General features: G+C 38.7%; 1 protein-coding gene across 1 annotated transcript; it reads left to right on the top strand.

Moving 5' to 3' along the window:
- The first annotated feature begins 9323 nt into the window (after positions 1 to 9323).
- Positions 9324 to 22339, top strand: LOC137637978 (uncharacterized). The gene is made up of 8 exons (XM_068370082.1): positions 9324 to 9345; positions 9533 to 9934; positions 11091 to 11222; positions 11900 to 13471; positions 13580 to 13891; positions 14686 to 15117; positions 16349 to 17350; positions 22206 to 22339. Exons 1-8 carry the CDS (start codon positions 9324 to 9326, stop codon positions 22337 to 22339), a joined length of 4008 nt encoding a protein of 1335 aa, XP_068226183.1.
- Positions 22340 to 23425: the final 1086 nt, after the last annotated feature.

Here is a 23425-nt window from a genome sequence, read left to right as displayed (position 1 = left end):
GCAGAAGGCCGTTTCTTGGTGATGGCAGGCAGGAAATGGTGATAATATTATATCATACCCAAGTATTCTTGCAGTACTTTGATGGTCGAGGGCGTGGGTAAGTTCTGAATGACTGCTACCTTCTCAGGGAGGGGGTGGACTTCTTCAGGAGTGATGTGTCGCCCTTTAAGAACGATACTTCATTGGCGCCAAAGGTACACTTGTACCGGACTACAAGGATGTTTTTTTCTAGACGGTCAAGAATGATGCGTAGGTGATGGAGATGTTACTCTTTGGAAGAAGATAACACAAGTATGTCTTCCACATAACATACACAGAGGGTAAGGTCCCTTAAGATGCAATTCATGAGACAATGAAAAGTGGCCAAAGCAGTAGTATTTGAGTTTGTAAGTACCAAAGAGGGTGGAGATGGGTGTCTTGATGATGTTATTCCGGTTTATGGGTGCCTGATAATACCCCTTCAAGAGGTTTGGAGTGGAGAGCGCCTATGCTCTGCGCAATGAGGATGTAATGTCGGCAAAGGTGGGAAGAGGGTAGTAATCCGGTTCTGTCTGCATGTTCAGACGCCTATAATCCCCAGAAGATTGCAGGGAGCATTTTTATTTCAAGACGATGTTTTCTGGGTACGACCAAGAGCTTGAGGATGTGACCTCACCATCCCTGTGAGCTAAGGATTGAGCCTCATCATCCTTTTGAGCTAAGGATGGGACCTCATCATCCTTGTGAGCTAAGGATGTGACCTCATCATCCTTGTGACTTAAGAATGGAACCTCACCATCCTTTAGAGCTAAGGATACCATTTCTCCCATTTTGGCAAATATTTTTTTAGTGGCTACCAAACAATCTGAGGACAGGCACTAAAATCTGGCAAACTCTAGCGAGAACCATGAGTGTTTGGTAAAGTTCCGGATGTAAGACTTCTGGGTACAACTTGAGGAGGTAGGCTTAGGCCTTCTTGGTGCGCTGATATAAAGTGCTAGGTCAGAGAGGGCGTTTTGAAGGGGTTTTGATGGATACAAGTCTGTGTTGAGCAATCATTGATGTCCCACATCAACCAGGAGGTGGAAATGGGCAAGCAAATCTGTACTGAGCTGTGGCAATTTCATGTCCGTAATGAGAAATTTCCAATGGTATTTTATGCTCCCAAAACATTAGTGTGAGTGTATTGTACCCGTGGCTGGGAACCTCAGATCCGTTGGCAGTTATCAGGCAGATGTCAGCAGGCTTAAAATGACTATGTCGTTTTCTGGAGAGTGGCTTCTGTAGAACAGAATGGTAACCACCAGTGTCTATCAAAAACCGGACACCCATACCTGCATTATGTAAAAAGAAAAGATTAGTGATAAGGGAAACCACCGCCAGAAGCAATGGTTTACTTGCGCATATTTTGGCACTGATAACCATTCGTATATTCCTTTGCAGCCATCCCAAGTCTGGAGTGGTAGTAGCAGAACCACAGCTGATGTGCATCAGTATGTGGCTTTGAGAGGCTGTTTATTGTGTTTTGAGCAAGGAGTGGCTTATGTGCTTATGTGGGTGGTGGGTGGCTTTATCACCACTCTGGCATGTCACATGGTGGGTGTCTGTGTCTTACCACATTAATGTCAGCTTCAGTCAATGTTGAATAGTTGTCCTCTTCATAAGGAGTGGAGGCATTGATGGAGGTCTTGAAGGTGGCGGAGTAGTTGTCCATAAAGGCATCGACTTTGGTCATCAGATCCTTCATGGTCAAGGTACTGACATTGGGAATAGCGGGGCAGTCAGGTATGGGCAGGCATTGTACCCAATGGGCATGAAGTAGGTTAACTTTCTGAGGAGAACCGTCTGCGGCAGGTTGTAGGCAAACGATACTGGTAATTTTCCTAAGGACGAGCAAAGCCTTTTGGTTCCTCAACGACTGTTGAGAGAGCTTAATAAGCTTAGCTATACGAGCAGATGGCAATGGTGAATACTGCTCCAGGAGGTATTTTTTTGAGGGTGTCATACTCTATTGGGGCATTCCCTTGTTTGCAAAGCCAATTGGAAATTTCTGGGAAGGTGTCTTCTGGGATCTCCATGAGGACATAGTTTGCCCTGCTGCTTGGGTGAGTCAGAGTCTTGATCCGAAACTGAACTTCGGCACGGGCAAAGGCTGGCAGTTTCATTGAAAAGACGTGTGTCGAAGAGTCAGGTTCAGTGAGCAGTATCGTAAGAATGGTAGTGTGAATGGGTGGGTGTAAAGGCAGTGTGGAGTAGTCACTCCAGTGGTCATCAATGTGACAATGTAACTGTTAGGATCTAATAGAGAGGCGAGGTGAATACATGTAAAGTTTATTCTTTAGATAATAAGCTTATATACCAGCATCTGAAAATAAGAATGTCACAAAAATTAAAACAATTTGAAACATGCAAGGGTAAGCATAAACAGGTTGGTTTATTATCGGTGCGGAGAGAGTGAGAGATTAAAAAGCATTAGTGTTACATTGTATGAGAGCGTATGAAACAAGTGCTGTACATTTTACAGTACATCGAATTTGTAGTTTTCACGTTTTTATAAACTTTACTGCTAAGCTGTGTAAAAATGTTTAACGCAGATTTTTTTTCTTCTAACATTAGCCTTTTAATTTCCATAAAATAAGGCTCATCCTTGAACATCAAATCCCTATACATATATATATATATATATATATATATATATATATATATATATATATATATATATATATATATATATATATATATATATATATATATATATATATATATATATATACATACCGTTTTCTTTCTGCTAGATTATTATTTGCAATTCCATCCAGTACATAAAAAATTGCACTGTAGCCCTTATCGGGGGCAGATGTGTAGATTAACGTGTCTGTCAAATTAATTTTGAGGGACGCACCTGCAATTCCTTTGTTTATAAACATCCTTCAATTTGGTGAAACATTTTGAGGAACCAGAAAAGAAGACATGTTTTCAAAAAAAAAAAAAAAAAAATAAATAAAAAAAAATAAAAAAAAAACCATAGCTGACGACTAGCTACAGGATCCAACAGTAAACTGTCCCCTGTCCCGCTAACTTGAGCAAAACAGAGCAAATAGGGCCAAATGATTCTATTCTTTCCACATTCTCCTCCTCTGTCTTCATACACCTGGCAACATTGAGATAACTAAACTATTAATTTTCACTCAAGGGGTTAACTACTGCATTGTAGTTGTTCAGGGGCTAGTATCCTCGTGGTAAGGGTAGAAGAGACTTTAGTTATGGTAAACAGCTCTCCTGAGAAGACATTCCAGAATCAAACCATTGTTCTCTAGTTTTGGGTTGTACCATAGCTTATGTACCATGGTTTTTTTTAAGGCTTAGTGTGAGCGTTGGGTTTTTAATCCAACAGTTGTACCATTGAGAAGAAGGGGAGTCAGGAAAGCATTCTTTTCCCACGCATAGAATAAGTGTTCAAACTGAATTTACTTGTAGTTTTAGAACTATAATAACTCTGGGTTTTCACTTCTGTATTGGAGTTGGAGGCTAAATGTAGGGGGCCCCTAAATGTATGTACCCCCTAAATGTGGGAACCCGGGACATTTGTCCCAAAGGCCTGCCCTATATCCATCTCTCGCACACACATTATATGCTATATATATATATATATATATATATTATATATATATATATATATATATATATATATATATATATATATATATATATATATATATATATATATATATATATGTATTTACTCCAACGAACCTGGTCGTTATTTAGATTAAATACTTAAACTTTAAGTAACTTCATGAAAGAATTTTTTTTATTTTTTTATTTTATTTATTTTTTTTAAGCGCAAACTGATGAGCGCTCATGGAGTATATCTTTATTTTTCATGTACCCTGCGGTGAGGCCGGGAATGGTTCTCTTCAGTGAGAAGTAAAATAAAAAAAAAAGATAGTACACTAGGTGCGTCTAAGGATTTAAAGTACTCCCTCCCTTTTAATCCCTGTTCGATCACTGCCCTTTGGATTAATTGGTGTTTATTGGAGCGAGAGGGAGGCTATCATGATCAACAAGTGTTTTGTTCCCTGATGGTGTGAAGGTTACAGCAGCATTATCACCCATTCCTTTATTTCATTATGGTGAGCCTTGCAACTTTTAGTTCCTGTGAAGAGGAAGACCCGAGTGCCCAAGTGTTTCTATCCCCTTTGATGAGGTTATGCTGTGCCAGCCTTTTGGTAAGGGTGTAGGCGCTATATTTATTTGGAGACGAAGGACAGGGCGGTATTGCTTTCTCCAGCCGGCAATATCCTCCAGTAATCGTGTGATGTGTTTTGGGGCTATATGCCCCTAGCCTATGAGGGACGGGGATTCAGACACGTGTTAAACTCTGCCTGGTGGAAATTTTTTTAAATGAACCAGTGTACGTCATTTCGGGTAACTATATCTTGATAAAAGGGCGAATTAGTTTTAGTATAGTTAGGGTAGTGTTAAGGTTTCTTGACTTTCTTCATCTGTGCTGTCCGGATAACACTAATAGTGTACTAGTGGGTGAGTCTTGGTGATAGATATTTATCTTTTCTTTTACTGATGTCTTCCTTGTTAGAGCTTTATAATGTGGGTGGGTTGTTTTCTTCCTTATTAAAATTATTTTTTTTTTTGGTGTTTTTTAATGTTAAATGAATATTTAAATTTTGGATGAGTTTTCATAAGGGTTATACCTGTTCCTTTCCTATAGTCACTGTGTTGTGGTTACAGTTATGATGGAGAATAAAAATAAATAAATTTAACTGCCGAGGTGGGCGGTTACAATACATGTGTATTTATGTACCTGTCTGCTTATATGCTTTTATGTTTGTGTCTTTGTCTGCGTGTAAGTGTTTATGTACACGTATAATAATGGGTGTTTTGATTTTAGAATGTGAAGGAATTTAAACAAAACCATGTTAGTCTCAGTAATTCTTTATACCTTTTATTGTTAATATCAATATGATAGTTTATTGTCAAAAAAAAAAAAAAAAAAAAATACATTTCCTTATTCATAAGCGCTTACTACAATTTTATATTTACTTCATGGTCCAGCGATAAACCGGGTTTTCTGTGGATAATATTTTCTATCCATATCATCAAATGTAAATGGCGTCAAACGCTTTTACCATATTTAACAATTTTCTAAAAAAGAGTTTGGATTATAGAAAGGATTTTGGTTATCATAAATACATATATAATTCATTTGGTAAAACTCCCTATCAATACGGATCGTTTTCAATATACAGTAGCATTTCTGAAGATATGAAAGCAACCTGTATAAGGAAAATTCAATACGGAATAAATGAATGAAAATCGAGATATTTGCGAGGGTCTAAGGGCTGTCATAAATACATTTATCCCTATCAAATGGACTACAGAGTAATTCTGTATATGCTTGAAATCAAAGGGTTATCAGTAAATGTACAACCATTATATATTAATTCCTAAAGCTTGAATGTTTACCTAAAACAGTTTAATATTGAAACTGGAGTAATTTCAAATTTCATGTTATGAAACCATTTTTATCAATATGCAATACGAATTTGAACCCCTGTAACAGAGAGCAATCTCTGGTAAAGCTTCCTATGAAAATTATTAGAGAGAGAGAGAGAGAGAGAGAGAGAGAGAGAGAGAGAGAGAGAGAGAGAGAGAGAGAGAGATTGTTATGTTATAATGCTTCTAAGGACATATGTTATCATTAACCCAAAAATACTTTATAAGAAACAGTTTGATAGCGTGACAGGAAAGAGTGTATATATATATATATATATATATATATATATATATATATATATATATATATATATATATATATATATATATATATATATATATATATATATATATATATATATATGTATATATATTATATATATGTATATACATGTATATATATACATATATATATATATATATATATATATATATATATATATATATATATATATATATATATATATATATATACAGAGAGAGAGAGAGAGAGAGAGAGAGAGAGAGAGAGAGAGAGAGAGAGAGAGAGAGAGAGAGAGAGAGAGAGAGAGAGAGAGAGAATGTAATTGCCGGAAAACTAAATAAGTATACTTTAGATAGACGAATGCTGAAGCAAACGTAAAGACAATGCAGAACTAGGCTGAGAGAGCGAGAGATACTCTTCCCGGTCCTTAAATTTCCTCCCCCCCTCGATTTCTCCAAAGGAAGATGCGTTTTGGGTCAAAGTACGCCAACTCCTAACTACTGACGGGCAGAAGATTTCCCAGAAGCTTCTAAAGACTTGTTATTGTTTGTGAAGAAAGACTCCTCTCCCCCCACACATCCATACTTCACCCTCCTCCAGGCCAACCTCTGTGGCTTAAGGGGCATAATCATCACACAGACACAGGAAGGCTTTTACTCAGAGTTAATTTAATTCGGGTTAAGACATCACGCCCTGATTTTTGCACTCTCATCTCCTGGATGGTTGCTAAAATGTTCTTAATTCAGACAAACGGGAAATTTAAATTAATTCCTTTTACTTCAATTCGATTTTGGATACCACACTGTTATCTCAATTATATTCTGTTGCATCTAAAGTTTTTCCTTTGAGAAAAGATGCTAACAAACGGATTTTGACTTCACTTTTCATTATCTAATACTAAAGTCAATAGTAATGATATATTTTCATTATCTAATACTTAAGTCAATAGTAATGATATATTTTAAAGTCTTCTTTTCAACTTAAGTTCTCTTAGGGATCTTACGTTGCTATTAACCTACTTAAATTAATTTCGATGGAAATAATCATAGTAAATTGATATTTTTGTCTTTGAATAAAGATTTAAATGAATAAATTTTTTTCTGGAAATAAAGGATTATATAATCACTTGCTTAATAATTCCAAAGGTTTAATTTCCAGCAAATCTTTAGCAACAATTAATCTTGATGTTACGTAGTTTTTCCTTTCATTTAACTGAATTTAATTTTATTCTCATTTTTCTTCTTGTGGAAGCTTCCTGAGTAAGCAAATGCTAATTTGGCTTATTGAGTATCGTGAATTACTAGAAATAGTACTGACTAATTTTAGATTTTACGCGTTATTCTTTTCATTGAAAAGACAGTAATAAGAAATTAAATGAGCCACAGCTTTCATCTCTTAAGTGAAACATACCGTAAAGAAAATAATGTAGTTTACAAATAAAAATATGTATTCCCGAGCAAAAAAAAAAAAAAGAAAAAAAAAAATCATGTCCAATCAAAGCTGACCTGGCAGATCTAGCCATCAATAATGTTACCATAATTTTAATCATAATCCTTATGATTAGGCCTGATTGGTAACGTCTCTGTCTGGTGTTTGTCAGTCGGGGGTTCGACTCCCGCTCAGACTTGTTAGTGCCATTATTGTCAGCAACCTTACCATCCTTGTGAGCTAAGGTTGGGGGTTTTGGGGGAGCCTAGAGGTCCATCTGCTGAGTCATCAGCAACCATTGCCTGACCCTCCCTGGTCCTATTTTGGATGGAGAGGGGGCTTGGGCGCTGATCATGTAATATATGCTTGCTAAGACAATGTCACTGTCCTTTGCCTCTGCCATTCATGAACGGCGGTTAAACCTTTAATACAAGATTGAAATGGAAGTTCAATAAAAACCATGCAGGAATTATGGCCAGGTGTAGTATAGCTTACTCAGAAGTTTTTGGTAGGTCCGCAACTTTCCGACAAACTGTAATTTATGATGAGAAGTGATTTATAGATTGAGATTAGAAGTATAACGGTTACAGTTAAAAGGCTTTACACTGGCATTCATAATGGGTGAAATTGTTACTCTCAAAACTTGTATCATGTTGATATTTGGAGCACTTATGTAACAATTACACAAACGATTTTTGAACTTAAAGGCTAAGTTTTGTGTATAATAGACGTAGATGGGTGAAGTGGTATAGAATTTGTACATTGATCATGTCAGAAATTATGCCACAATCACTGTCTGAAATGATGTACGATAAATAACACGCTACATACTAATGCAAAGGTCTCGCTCTTGAACAGAGTGGAATCGTTGCATTAGGACACTGAAAATGCTCTTACTCTCTAAGAAGAGTATCCGAGTTTCAAAGACCTGTGATGTTTCCCAAAGATAAAAGGGTAAAGACAGTTATTTTGAAATAGGCTTGCTTGAGCATAATCAAAATTTACTTATGCAAAGCTTAAAGATTTAAAGGCCGCTCATGGATGGCCGAGGCAAGGGACAGTGACAGTGCCGTAGTTAAGGAATAGTAAAGTGGATTTTAAATCTTTTGATCCAGAGACAACATATATCCTCTCAATCTCTGCTATACAAATCCTTGAAAATTTCGCCCATAAATTTTTGGGCATCTTAAAGCATTCTTATATGTCGCAAAAATAGTTCATCTAAAGTGCTATCACTATGAATAGTTTTGAGGTCTGAACATAAAAATCTAGAATTTAGAACAACCAAATATGCTCCCCGAATCATATATTATAGCTCACCCACTATGAGAATCACCTGTAGATGGAAGGTGATGAGGAGAAATTTTCATGAGCTTATTTGAGGGAATGATATTCGGACGCCTTAATTACCTAACAACTTTGAAAAAGTCAGTACAAGTTCTTTCACACTATCTGGAAAAAATGCCTTGCGTGATTCACCATTATTAACACAGAATTATAATGTATTTAAATCAATTTTTGTATATGCCATGTTGTGAAGCTTATGAACTCCTGTCAAGATGAAATAAGAATACACAAAATGGGAATGTGTTTTCAGGAAACTCTCAAAATATCCTCCTAAGGGTAATATCGGTCGCTGGAGAATGGCGAGTGATATTTGCAGCTTGAGTGAGATCGCTCTGGTTTGCATAAGACAGACTGGATATAAAATAGTATAGTACGACAGTAAGAGATTTTCATTTATTCATGTTTCTTATTTATTTTATCATATTTCATTTGGAGCCCTATCTTTCGATTTTTTTCATTAATCTTTTCAGTTTTGAGATTAAAAAAGCAATATGCTAGTAACTATCAAATAGTTACAGTAATTTTCATCACAATTCAGAAGCGATAAAAGTGAAAAGGAGAGAGAATGTGGACTAAACATTGGGGTTTCAGGATGAATTTCGGTGAAACTCGGGAACATCTCATTTTCCTACGTTATTTCGGATTTAATTTGCGTTTTTGTACGTAACTGGTTGGTGCGATCTGAGGCTGACTGGTTTATAATTGTTTTGAAGGCTTTAAGGGATGATCATGAATGGCAGAGGCAAGGGACAGTAACATTGCCCATTGCAAAAAGGTCTTCAATCAAGCTAGGACCAAGGAAGACTAGACAATGGCAGCAGATGACTCAGCAGGTAGACCTATAGGCTGTCCAAAACTCCACATCCCTAGCCCAAAAGGATGGTGAGGTCGCATCTTAAGCTCACATGGATGGTGAGGCCCCCTCTTTCGCTCACAAGTATGATGAGGTCCCATCCTTAGTTCACCAGGATGGGGAGGCCCAATCCTTAGCTTAAAAGGATGATGAGATTCCATCCTTAGTTCACAGGGATGATGAAGCTCCATCCTTGGCTCACAACGATGGTGAAGTTTCATCCTTAACTCTCAAGGATGGTCAGGTCCCATCCTTAGCTCAAAAGTATGGCGAAGTATTATCCTTAGCTCTCAAGGATGGTAAAATATCATCCTTAGTTCTAAAGGATGGTGAGGTCCCATCCTTAGTTCATAAGGATGGTGAAGTCCCATCCTTAATTCACAAGGATAGTGAGGTCCCATCCTTAGCTCAAAAGGATGGTGAGGTCCCATCCTTGGCTCACAAGGAGGATGAGGCTCCATTCTTAGCTCAAAACAATGGTGAGGTCTCAGCTTCAGCTCATAAGGATGGTGAGGTCCCATCCTTAGCTCACAAAGATGGTGAGGTCCCATCCTTAGTTCAAAAGGATGGTAAGGTCCCACTCTTAGCTCACAAGAATGACGAGGCTCCAACCTAAGCTCACAACAATAGTGAGGGCCTATACTCATAATGATGGTGATGTCCCATCCTTAGCTCACAAGGATGGTGAGGTCCTATCATTATCTCACAAGGATGATGAGGCTCCATCCTTAGTTTAAGAGGATGGTGAGGTCCCAGCCATAGCTTACAAAAGTGGTGAGGATCCATCCTTAGCTCAAAAGGATGGTGAGATCCCGTCCTTAATTCAAAAGGATGATGAGGCTCCATCCTTAGCTCGCAACAATAGTGAGGTCTCATCCTTAGCTCACAACGATGGTGAGATCTCATCCTTAGCTCACAACGATGGTGAGATCCCATTCTTACCTCAAAATGATGGTGATGTTCCATCCTTAGCTCAAAATGATGGTGAGCTCCCCTCCTTTGGTCAAAATGATGGTAAGGTCCCATTCTTAGCTCAAAATGATGGTGAAGTTCCATCCTTAGCTCACAAGGATGGTGAGCTCCCTCCTTAGGTTGAAATGATGGTAAGGTCCCATCCTTAGCTCAAAATGATGGTGAAGTTCCATCCTTAGCTCAAAAAGATGGTGAGGTCCCATTCTTAGCTCAAAATGATGGTAAGGTCCAATTCTTAGCTCAAAATGATGGTGAAGTTCCATCCTTAGCTCACAAGGATGGTGAGCTCCCTCCTTAGGTTGAAATGATGGTAAGGTCCCATCCTTAGCTCAAAATGATGGTGAAATTCCATCCTTATCTCAAGAAAATGGTGAGGTCCCATTCTTAGCTTAAGTCAAAATGATGGTAAGGTCCCATTCTTACCTTAACATGATGGTGAAATTCCATCCTTAGCTCAAGAAAATGGTGAGGTCCCATTCTTAGCTCAAAATGATGGTGAGCTCCCCTCCTTTGCTCAAAATGATGGTGATGTCCCATTCTTAGCTCAAAATTAGGGTGAGGTTCCATCCTGAGCTCAAAATGATGGTGAGGTCCCATTCTTAGCTCTAAATGGTGGTGAGGTCCCATTCATAGTTCAAAAGGAGGGTGAGGTCCCATCATTTGCTCAAAATGATGGTGAGATATCATTCTTAGCTCAAAATGATGGTGAGGTCCCATCCTTAATTTAAAATGATAATGAGGTTCCATTCTTAGATCAAAATGATGGTGAGGTCCCATCCTTAGCTCAAAAAGATTGTGAGGTCACATCCTTAGCTCAAAATGATGATGAGCTCCCATCCTTAGCTCAAAAAGATGGTGAAGTCCCATCAATAGCTCAAAATGATGGTGAGGTCCCTCATTAGCTCAAAGTGATGTTTAGGTTCCATTCTTACCTAAAAATGATGGTGAGGCCCCATTCTTAGGTCAAAAAGATGGTGAGATCCCATAACTAGCTCAAAATGATGGTGAGGTCCAATTCTTAGCTCAAAATAATGGTGAGATCCCATTCTTAGCTCAAAATGATAGTGAGATCCCATCCTTAACTTAAAATGACACTGAGGTTCCGTCCTTAGCTCAAAATGATGGTGAGGTCCCATTCTTGGCTCAAAAAGATAGTGAGGTCCCACTCTTATCTCAAAGAGAAGGTGATGTCCTATTCTTAGCTCAAAATAATAGTGAGATCCAATCCTTTGCTCAAAAGGATGGTGAGATCCTATCCTTACCGCAAAATGATGGTGAGGTTCCATCCTTACCTCAAAATTATGGTGTGGTCCCATCCTTCGCTCACAATGATGGTGAGCTCCCCTCCTTAGGTCAAAATGATGGTAATATCCCATTCTTAGCTCAAAATGATGGTGAAATTCCATCCTTAGATCAAAATGATGGTGAGGTTCCATCCTTCGCTCACAAGGATCGTGAGCTCCACTCCTTAGGTCAAAATGATGGTAAGGTCCCAATCCATGCTTAAAATGATGATCAGGTCAAATTCTTAGCTCAAAATGATGGTACGGTTTCATCCTCAGATCAAAATGATGGTAAGGTCCCATTCTTAGCTCAAAATGATGGTGAGGTTCCATCCTTAGCTCAAAATGATGGTGTGTTCCCATCCTTCGCTCACAAGGATGGTAAGCTCCCCTCCTTAGGTCAAAATGATGGTAAGGTCCCATTCTTACCTCAACACGATGGTGAGGTTCCAGCCTTAGCTCAAAAAGATGGAAAGGTCCCATTCTTAGCTCAAAATGATGGTGTGCCCTTCTCCTTAGGTCAAAATGATGGTAAGGTTCCATTCTCACCTCAACACGATGGTGAGGTTCCATCCTTAGCTCAAAAAGATGGAGAGGTCCCATTCTTAGCTCAAAATGATGGTGTGCCCTTCTCCTCAGGTCAAAATAATGGTAAGGTTCCATTCTCACCTCAACACGATGGTGAGGTTCCATCCTTAGCTCAAAAAGATGGAGAGGTCCCATTCTTAGCTCAAAATGATGGTGTGCCCTTCTCCTTAGGTCGAAATGATGGTAAGGTTCCATTCTTACCTCAACACGATGGTGAGGTTCCATCCTTAGCTCAAAAAGATGGAGAGGTCCCATTCTTAGCTCAAAATGATAGTGTGCCCTTCTCCTTAGGTCAAAATGATGGTAAGGTTCCATTTTTACCTCAACACGATGGTGAGGTTCCATCCTTAGCTCAAAAAGATGGAAAGGTCCCATTCTTAGCTCAAAATGATAGTGTGCCCTTCTCCTTAGGTCAAAATGATGGTAAGGTTCCATTCTTACCTCAACACGATGGTGAGGTTCCATCCTTAGCTCAAAAAGATGGAGAGGTCCCATTCTTAGCTCAAAATGATGGTGTGCCCTTCTCCTTAGGTCAAAATGATGGTATGGTTCCATTCTTACCTCAACACGATGGTGAGGTTCCATCCTTAGCTCAAAAAGATGGAGAGGCCCCATTCTTAGCTCAAAATGATGGTGTGCCTTTCTCCTTAGGTCAAAATGATGGTAAGGTTCCATTCTTACCTCAACACGATGGTGAGGTTCCATCCTTAGCTCAAAAAGATGGAGAGGTCTCATTCTTAGCTCAAAATGATGGTGTGCCCTTCTCCTTAGGTCGAAATGATGGTAAGGTTCCATTCTTACCTCAACACGATGGTGAGGTTCCATCCTTAGCTCAAAAAGATGGAGAGGTCCCATTCTTAGCTCAAAAGGATGGTGTGCCCATCTCCTTAGGTCGAAATGATGGTAAGGTTCCATTCTTACCTCGACACGATGGTGAGGTTCCACCCTTAGCTCAAAAAGATGGAGAGATCCCATTCTTAGCTCAAAATGATGGTGTGCCCTTCTCCTTAGGTCAAAATGATGGTAAGGTTCTATTCTTACCTCGACACGATGGTGAGGTTCCATCCTTAGCTCAAAAAGATGGAGAGGTCCCATTCTTAGCTCAAAATGATGGTGTGCCCTTCTCCTTAGGTCAAAATGATGGTAAGGTTCCATTCTTACCTCGACACGATGGTGAGGTTCCATCCTTAGCTCAAAAAGATGGAGAGGTCCCATTCTTAGCTCAAAATGATGGTGTGCCCTTCTCCTTAGGTCAAAATGATTGTAAGGTTCCATTCTTACCTTAACACGATGGTGAGGTTCCATCCCTAGCTCAAAAAGATGGAGAGGTTCCATTCTTAGCTCAAAATGATGGTGTGCCCTTCTCCTTAGGTCAAAATGATGGTAAGGTTCCATTCTTACCTCAACACGATGGTGAGGTTCCATCCTTAGCTCAAAAAGATGGAGAGATCCCATTCTTAGCTCAAAATGATGGTGTGCCCTTCTCCTTAGGTCAAAATGATGGTAAGGTTCCATTCTTACCTCAACACGATGGTGAGGTTCCATCCTTAGCTCAAAATGATGGTGAGCTTCCATTCTTAGCCCAAAATGATGGTGACATCCCTACCTTAGCTCAAAATGATGGAGATGTACCCTTCTTAGCTCAAAATGTTGGTGAGATTCCATTCTTAGCTCAAAAAGATGGTAAGGTCCCATTCTTATCTCAATATAATGTTGAGATCCCATTCTTAGCTTAAATTGATGGTGAGGTTCCATCCATACCTCAAAAGGATGATGTAGTCCCATCCTTTGCTCACAAGGATGGTGAGCTCCCTTCCTTATGTGAAAATAATGGTAAGGTCCCAACATTAGCTCAAAATAATGATGAGGTACCATCCTCAGCTCAAAAAGATGTTGAGGTCCCATTCTTAGCTCAAAATGATGGTAAGGTTCAATTTTTAGCTCAAAATGATGGTGAGGTTCCATCCTTAGCTCAAAAAAAAGTGAGGTCCTATTCTTAGCTCAAAATGATGGTGAGCGCCCTCCATAGGTCAAAATGATGGTTAGGTCCCCTGTGTAGCTCAAAATGATATTGAGGTTCAATCCCTGGCTCAAAATGATTGTGTGGTCCCCTTCTTAGCTCAAAATGAGGGTGAGCCCCCCTCCAGGTCAAATTAATGGTAAGGTTCCATTCTTAGCTCAAAAGGATTGTGAGGTTCTATCCTTAGCTCAAAATGATGGTGTGGTCGCATCCTTCGCTCACAAGGATGGTGAGCTCCCCTCCCAAGGTCAAAATTATTTTAAGGTCCAATTCTTTGCTAAAAATGATGGTAAGGTTCCATCATTAGCTCAAAAAGATGGTGAGGTCCCATTCTGAGCTCGAAATGAATGTGAGGCCCCCTCCTTATTTCAAAATGATGGAAAGGACCCATTCTTAGCTCAAAATGATTGTGAGGTTCCATCATTCGTGCAATGAGATTGTGAGGTCTCCTTCTCAGGTCAAAATGATCGTGATCTCACCTCCTTAGCTCAAAATGATGATGAAGCTCCATTCTTAGCTCAAAATGATGGTGAAGATCCATCCTCCGCTCAAAATGATGGTGTGGTTCTATCCTTAGCCCCAAAAGATGTTGAGGCATTATTCTTAGTCCAAAATGATGGTGAGGTCCCCTCCTTAGCTCAAAATGATGATGAGGTCTCATTCTTAGGTCAAAATGATGGCGAGGTTCCATACTTAGCTCAAAATTATGGTCTGGTCCCATCCTCAGCTCAAAATGATGATGTGATCCGATCCTTAGCTCAAAATGATGATGAGCTTCCTTCCTTAGGTCAAAATGATAGTAAGGTCCCATTCTTAGCTCAAAATGATCGTGAGGTTCCATCCTTAGTTCAAAGAGATGGTGAGGTCCCATTCTTAGTTCAAAATGATGGTGAGCCCCTCCACCCTTAGGGGTGAAATGATGGTAGGGTCCTATTTCTAGCTCAAAATGATGGTGAGGTCCCATAATTAGCCCAAAATGATGGTGAGCCCCCTTTTTTAGGTCAAAATGATGATAACGTCCCATTCTTAGCTCAAAATGATGGTGAGGTCCCATTTTTAGCTGATATTAAGGTCCTATTAATAGCTCAAAATCATTGTGAGGTTCCATCCTTAGCTCAAAATGATGGTGTGTCCCATCCTTTGCTCAAAAGGATGGTGAGCTCCCCTCCTTAGGTCAAAATGATGGTAAAGTCCAATTCTTAGCTCAAAATGATGGTGAGGTTCCATCTTTAGCTCAAAAAGATGGTGAGGTCCCATTCTTAGCTCAAAATGATGGTGAGCTCCCCTCATTAGCCCAAAATGATGGTGAGGATCATTCCTTAGCTCAAAATGATGGTGTGGTCCGGTCCTTAGCTAAAAAGGAATGATGGTGAGGATCCATCCTTATTTCAAAATGATGGTGTGGTCCCATCCTTAGCTCAAAAAGATGGTGAAGTCCCGTCCTAAGCTTAAAATGATGGTGAGGTCCCATCCTTAGCTCAAAATGATGGTGAGGTTCCCTTCTTAGGTGACAATAATGGTGAGATTCCATCCTTAGCTCAAAATTATGGTGTGGTCCTATCCTTAGTTGAAAATGATGGTGTGTTCCCATTCTTATCTCAAAATGATTGTGAGCTCCCCTCCTCACCTCAAAATGATGGTGAGGTTGCATCCTTAGCTTGAAATGATAGTGAGGTCCAATCCTTAGTTCAAAATGATGGTGAGGTTCCATTCTAAGTTGACAAGGATGGTGAGGATGCAGACACTAAAGGAACTAATGAGTTTGAGTAGGACTTGAATCACGGAAATAGGCAAATCGAATAACATGGAATTTTTGTCAATGAAGTTTAGTTATAAAAAAAATTATGTTGGCTCTGATTTTATTCGAGAATTCAATTTAGTAAATTTCTATCAATTTCTATAATCCTTTTTGAAGTAAATATTTGAAATTTTATTGTAAGCTATCGACAATATAGAATTGACATAAATGTGACACACACACACACACACAAACACACACACACACACACACACACATATATATATATATATATATATATATATATATATATATATTTAAGGTAAAAATGAAGGTACGGTTCCATTCTTAGCTCAAAATGATGGTAACGTTCCATTATTAGCTCAAAATGATGGGGAGGTTCCATCCTTAGCTGAAAAGGATGGTGAGGTCCCATTTTTAGATCAAAATGATGGCAACGTTCCATTCTTAGCTCAAAATGATGGTGAGGTTCCATTCTTAACTCAAAATGATGGTGAGGCTCCATCCTTATCTCAAAAATATGGTGAGGTCCCATTTTTAGCTCAAAATGATGGTGAGGTTCCATCCTTAGCTCAAAAAGATGGTGAGGTTCCATTCTTAACTCAAAATGATGGTGAGGTTCCATCCTTAGCTCAAAAAGATGGTGAGGTCCCATTTTTAGCTCAAAATGATGGTGAGGTTCCATCCTTAGCTCAAAAAGATGGTGAGGTCCCATTTATAGCTCAAAATGATGGTGAGGTTCCATCCTTAGCTCAAAAAGATGGTGAGGTTCTATTCTTAGCTCAAAATGATGGTGAGGTTCCATCGTTAGCTCAAAAAAATGGTGAGGATCCATTCTTAGCTCAAAATGATGGTACAGTTTCATCCTTTGGTCAAAATGATGGTAAGGTCCCATTCTTAGCTCAAAATGATGGTGAGGTTTCATCCTTAGCCCAAAAAGATGGTGAGGTCCCATTTTCAGCTCAAAATGATGGGGAGATTCCATCCTTAGCTCAAAATGATGGTGAGGTTTCATCCTTAGCTCAAAAAGATGGGGAGGTCCCATTTTTAGCTCAAAATGATGGCGAGGTTCCATCGTTAGCTCAAAAAGATGGTGAGGTCCCATTTTCAGCTCAAAATGATGATGAGGTTCCATCCTTAGCTCAAAAAGATGGTGAGGTTTCATTCTTAGCTCCAAATGATGGTGAGGTTCCATCATTAGCTCAAAAAGATGGTGAGGTTCCATTCTTAGCTCAAAATGATGGTACGGTTTCATCCTTAGGTCAAAATGATGGTAAGGTCCCATTCTTAGTGCAAAATGATGGTGAGGTTCCATCTTTAGCTCAAAAAGATGGTGAGGTTACATTCTTAGCTCAAAATGATGGTGAGGTTCCATCCTTAGCTCAAAAAGATGGTGAGGTTCCATTCTTAGCTCAAAATGATGGTGAGGTTCCGTCATTAGCTCAAAAAGATGGTGAGATTCCATTCTTAGCTCAAAATGATGGTGAGGTTCCATCCTTAGCTCAAAAAGATGGTGAGGTTCCATTCTTAGCTCAAAATGATGGTGAGGTTCCATCGTTAGCTCAAAAAAATAGTGAGGTTCCATTCTTAGCTCAAAATGATGGGGAGGTTCCATCCTTAGCTCAAAAAGATGGTGAGGTTCCATTTTTAGCTCAAAATGATGGGGAGGTTCTATCCTTAGCTCAAAATGATGGTGAGCTCCCCTCCTTAGCTCAAAATGATGGTGAGGTCCCATTCTTAGCTCAAAATGATGGTGAGGTTCCGTCATTAGCTCAAAAAGATGGTGAGGTTCCATTCTTAGCTCAAAATGATGGTGAGGTTCCATCCTTAGCTCAAAAAGATGGTGAGGTTCCATTCTTAGCTCAAAATGATGGTGAGGTTCCATCGTTAGCTCAAAAAGATGGTGAGGTTCCATTCTTAGCTCAAAATGATGGTACGGTTTCATCCTCAGATCAAAATGATGGTGAGGTTCCATCCTTATCTCAAATTGATTTTGAGCTCCCCTCCTCACCTCAAAATGATGGTGAGTTTGCATCCTTAGCTTAAAATGATAGTGAGGTCCTATCCTTAGTTCAAAATGGTGGTGAGGTTCCACACTTAGTTCACAAGGATGTTCAGGATGCAGACACTAAAGGAACTAATGAGTTTGAGGGGGACTTGAATCACGGAAACAGGCAAATCGAATAACATTGAATTTTTGCCAATGAAGTTTAGTTATATGAAAGATCATGTTGACCATGATTTGATTCGAGAATTCAATTTGGTAAATTTTTGTAAATTTCCACAAACCATATATATATATATATATATATATATATATATACATATATATATATATATATATATATATATATATATATATATATATATATATATATATATATATATATATATAAAGCGAGAGAGAGAGAGAGAGAGAGAGAGAGAGAGAGAGAGAGAGAGAGAGAGAGGCTTGTAATATTAATTCTACTATCAAAGTGGTTGATGTAAAGAGGCTTATGTAAAAAGTGGTTTCCTGATGAAATTTTGTTTTGTTTTGTTCTGACTTAGCTGTTAGCGACCACACGTCATTTTTAATATGACATATATTGTTTCTCTTCGTATTTATTAAGAATTTGGGGTTTGGGGTGGTATGTGGGGATAGCCGTAGGCTGGGGAGACTAAAGAATAACTTTGCTGCTTTTGGAAACAAAATTCACCGACAACATTATTTTCTCATACTTTCCTCGTAATTCTACTATCGCATTGGCTACCGACAATGCTTCCTAAGTATTATTAATAAATTATATTTCTTTGATATTGTGAAATGCGCTTTCACTATGGCAAATTGACCCCGTTAAAAAAAAATAAACCTTTTAATCATGATAACAATGATGACGCCCTCTATCAGGGAGGCAATGCTCAAGAAATGGAGATTACTGGACTGATCACTGAATCAGCAGCTGAAACTTGATCGGCAACGGCTGAAATTGTAGTCGAATAAAACAAACGGCGTATAAAATACTACTGCAAATATAGACGAAAACTATTTAAAGCCGTCAAGTTTCTCGATGTGGGGTGAGTTTTCACTATTTTGTGTTCTAATTCTCTAACAGCTTTGAAAGGCGCATCGCTCTTGTATCAAGACAATTACTGGTGATGCAGCATCGCTCAAGAATAAAAAGCAAAATTATTTTTATTTTTTGAAGATTCTTGTTACCTTTATTTTTACACTAACAGACAATTGGGAATGAAACCTTACCTCGAGAGAAATACATAAATTGATGTTTCTCATTCCTGGAGTGGTGCTACCCTATATATATATATATATATATAATATATATATATATATATATATATATATATATATATATATATATATATATATATATATATATATGGATATATATATATATATATATATATATATATATATATATATATATATATATATATATATATATATATATATATATATATATATATATATATATATATATATATATATATATATATATATATATATATATATATATACATTATGCTCTAAGATTGTTTCACTGGAACCCTCCTGTCTCTCTATTGCACATTTCTGAATCCATCTTAACTTATTAGTAAGTAATTTAGTTTAATGTATAAGTTTTCACTTCTATGTAGATTATCTATGGCTATAGATTTACAAAGGAGCACACACATACTATAGTATATAGGTAAAAATCGTGTCATGTAGAATGTAATAAGCATAAAGTTTGTATCAGCCTAGATAGGAAAACTGAATTTTTTTTATTCAGCACCTGCGTTTTATCAGAATAGGCACCATGGTCTGACACTGTCTTTCGTTAGAGTTATTTTGATTGAAGGCACACCCAGGCACAATATTTTGTTTCCTTATATCGTTTCCTTATCAGGCTATTTTCCCTTTTATGGTCCGTGTGCTTATAACATCCTGCTTTTCTAAATAAGGTTGTAACCTAGCTAATAATAATAATAATAATAATAATAATAATAATAATAATAATAATAGTAATAATAATAATAATAATAATAATAATAATAGTAATAATAATAATAATAATAATATGTGATAACCAGTGTTTGAAGTTCATGAATGATGAGGAATGAGATTGAAAGGGATTATTTTTAGATTGTCAGAGTTTTGGCCTTGCAACATTTGGACAACATAAAAGATCAGCAGTTCCTGGATATTCTAATGTAAAGATAAATGGCAGAAAGAACTTGGGTTGTTAGTAGGCACTGAGTTCCGGGAAGAGTTAAGAATAAAATATATCTTGTGGTAAAAATAAGAACGAATTGAATTATGGAAGAGTAGATGGAGGCATATCAGGTCATTATTTAGTCAAAGCTAAAGTTAAGGTTGATAAAGTTAAAGATGAATGGAATCCTAGTACAACGCAGGAAGTATTTTGAAGATTTGCTGACCGGTGAGGATAGGAGAGAGATAAAGCTGAATGAACCAACACTTGAAAAGAGTTAGCAGGAAATGGTAGTGACAGTGAGCATATAAGAAATGCTACAAAGAGGTATAAGCAGTTAGCAGAATTACAAGTGAGAGGTTTCAATGATCTGATGATAGTAAGAAAATAATATCAGAGGTTTCATGAAGTATTTCTGGATAAGATAAAGGCTCCCCCTAAAAAAAGAATGAGAAGCGTAATTATTTCAATCTAAAATAACACGGTAAACCAAGGAAAGTATTTGGTTGGATTTTGTTTGAGAAAGTAAAGCGGGTGACTTCAGGACTTTCGGATAAAGATTAGTGTAGATTTAGACAAGGAATGATTCTGTAGACCATGTATTTTTGTGTAAAGTTGAAAAGTAAAAGAAATAAGCTGCATACAAGATATAAGTATGTAGAAAACGCTCATGATGGAATCGATAGAAACTCAATGTTAAGAGTATTGGAAGGGTATGGGTAATTGTTAGTGATTTAAAATCTTTCTGATATGGCACTTTAACATTTTTCTGGATAAAATGATGCCAGATGTCAAGAAAGGACATTGGTAATAATTGTGAGTATTGAAAATGAGTTATGCAGTTATTGTGGAATGAAGAGGTTTGTATTTGATGCTATAATTATCAAGGATAGCAAAGAGAAAGTGCAGGTGCTAGTAACAGATTCTGCCTTGGACTGTTTTCTACTTAAGAAAGACAATGGGAGGGGAGAGCCGTTGACCACCTACTCGAGTACTACGTCAATAGCAACGTCGCTGGTATTGGGGGAGAGAAGGAGAGGGGCATGTGGCACGTGAATGGTGAGAGCATTAGCAGTTGATAGGGCATTCTTTGCATTGCAGAAGGCTGCTTCCTGAAAAGACCCCACGTCAGGTCTTTTGGTTTAACCCTTGAGGGAGGCATAGTGGTGGGGGGCAAGATGGGCGGCAATCGTTGTCAAGAACCAGTGATAATAGTTTATAATGCTCAAGAATTCTAGAAGTGATTTGACGAACGAGGACATGGGAAAGTTTTCACCAGCTGATAACGTTCATGCGGTTCCCTAAGAACAATAATTTTTTGGCGTCAAAGGGACACTTATTGTACCGGACTACGAGGCTGTTCCATTGTAGGGGGTCAAGGACGATGCATAGGTGACAGAGGTGTTCCTCTTCGGAGGAAGACAACACAAGTATGTCATCCTTGTAACATACACAGAACAGGAGGTCCCTTAAGATAAAACCTTAGCTTAGGGGAGGGGTTAGTGTCAAACATCTGTAATCTCCAAAAGGACGCAGGGAGCCATACTTTTTTATGGCAATGCTTAGGGGTGACAACCATGGACTTGAGGCCATTTGGCCAAGGCCCATTTCTTCAATTTGGGGAATGTTTGTTTAGTAGCAACCAAACGATCTGGGGCCAGACGCCGTAATCTGGCAAATACAGAGGGCCCTGTCATCTTGATATGGTAATAAATGCTGTGCTTGTTGGGAACCATGAGCATTTGGCAAGGCTCTTGATGGAAGACTTCCAGGTATGAAGTGCGGAGATGGGCTTAGGCATCTGTGGATGTGCTGATGTGGAGAGCAAGGGAAGAAGAGGTGTCGATGAATATGAGGCTGTGTTGGCTAACCGTCAAAGAGCAGCACCAACAAAGAGGTTAAAATGAGAGAGGAAATCCACAGCAAGTATTGGCAATGTGATGTCAACAACGTGAAACTTTCAATGATATTTGGTGCTCCCAAACTATAGTGTGAGTTTCTCATACCAGTACGTGGGGATTGCAGACCCGTTTGCAGCTGTCATGCAGACCTCAACAAGCTTAGAACAACTATGTTGTGTCCTGGAGAGTGACCTTGGTAGAAGAAATTTGAAAGCACCTGCGTCTGTCAAACCCAATACACCCATATCTACATCATGAAAAGGAAAGATTAGTGATAGGGGAGAGCCCCACCACAACTGATGGCCCACTTACATATTTTTGGTTGCTGACAGCAGTTCACACATTTCTTCACAGCATCCTAAACTCTGAAGTGGTAGTAGCATAACTGCAGCTTAGTTAGGGTGCGAGCAAGGGGCAAAATATTTGGATGGTGGGCAATTTTGTTGTCGCTCCGGTACATCATGGGATTGGTGTCTGTGTCCTACCTCATTCACATCAACTTTGGACGATGTTGAATAGTTGTCTTTGTCAGAGTGGAGGCGTTGATAGTCTTGAAGGTGGTGAAGTGGCTGTCCATCAGGGTATCAACTTTGGTCATTGGGCCCTTCATGGGCAAAATATCAACATAAGGGATGGTGGCGCGTACAGGTTCGAGTAGGCATTGTACCCAGAGGGCCCAAAGTAGGTTCACCTCCCAAGGATAGCTGTCTGTGGCAGCTTGGCGGCAAGCAATACTGGTTATTTCCCTGGTGGCGAGCGAAGCCTTTTGGATCCCAACAGCTGTTGAGAGATCTGAAAAAGCTTGGCTAAACTGGCGGCTGGTGAAGGTGAGTACTGCTCCAAGGAGGTATCTTTTGAGGGCGTCGTAGGTTATTGGGTGTTCCTCTGGTCGTAAAGCCAATCGGTGATTTCCGGGAAAGTGTCCTCGGGGATCGCCACTACGGCACAGTCTGCTTTGGTGCTTGAGCGAGTCACACCTCGATGCGAAATTAAACTTCGGCATGTTAAAACCAGGTAAATGCCTCAGTACTAACAAAGGGTGGTAGTTTCATAGATGTGGCATAGATAGAAATGTCAGGCATAGCACAGTAGGGCACAGCAGTGAGGTGGAGAGCAGGAGGAGCTGGCAAGTGAAGTTTATTCAACAAGAAAACAAGCTTGTGTACAGACAGTTACGAGCAAGAATGATTAAAAAAATCAAACAGTAAAAAACATGTGTTGGGGAGATTGAGAGATAAAAAAAAAAGCAATAGCGTTACAACATACGAGCAAATATGAAACACTTTCGGTACAGCGGAATGGCCTTGTTAATCTGGTTGTTAAATTTATGGAACTTCAAAAAAG

Source organism: Palaemon carinicauda, chromosome 1, assembly GCF_036898095.1.
Source record: "Palaemon carinicauda isolate YSFRI2023 chromosome 1, ASM3689809v2, whole genome shotgun sequence".
Taxonomy (NCBI): domain Eukaryota; kingdom Metazoa; phylum Arthropoda; class Malacostraca; order Decapoda; family Palaemonidae; genus Palaemon; species Palaemon carinicauda.
This window is presented reverse-complemented; position numbering and strand designations above follow the sequence as displayed.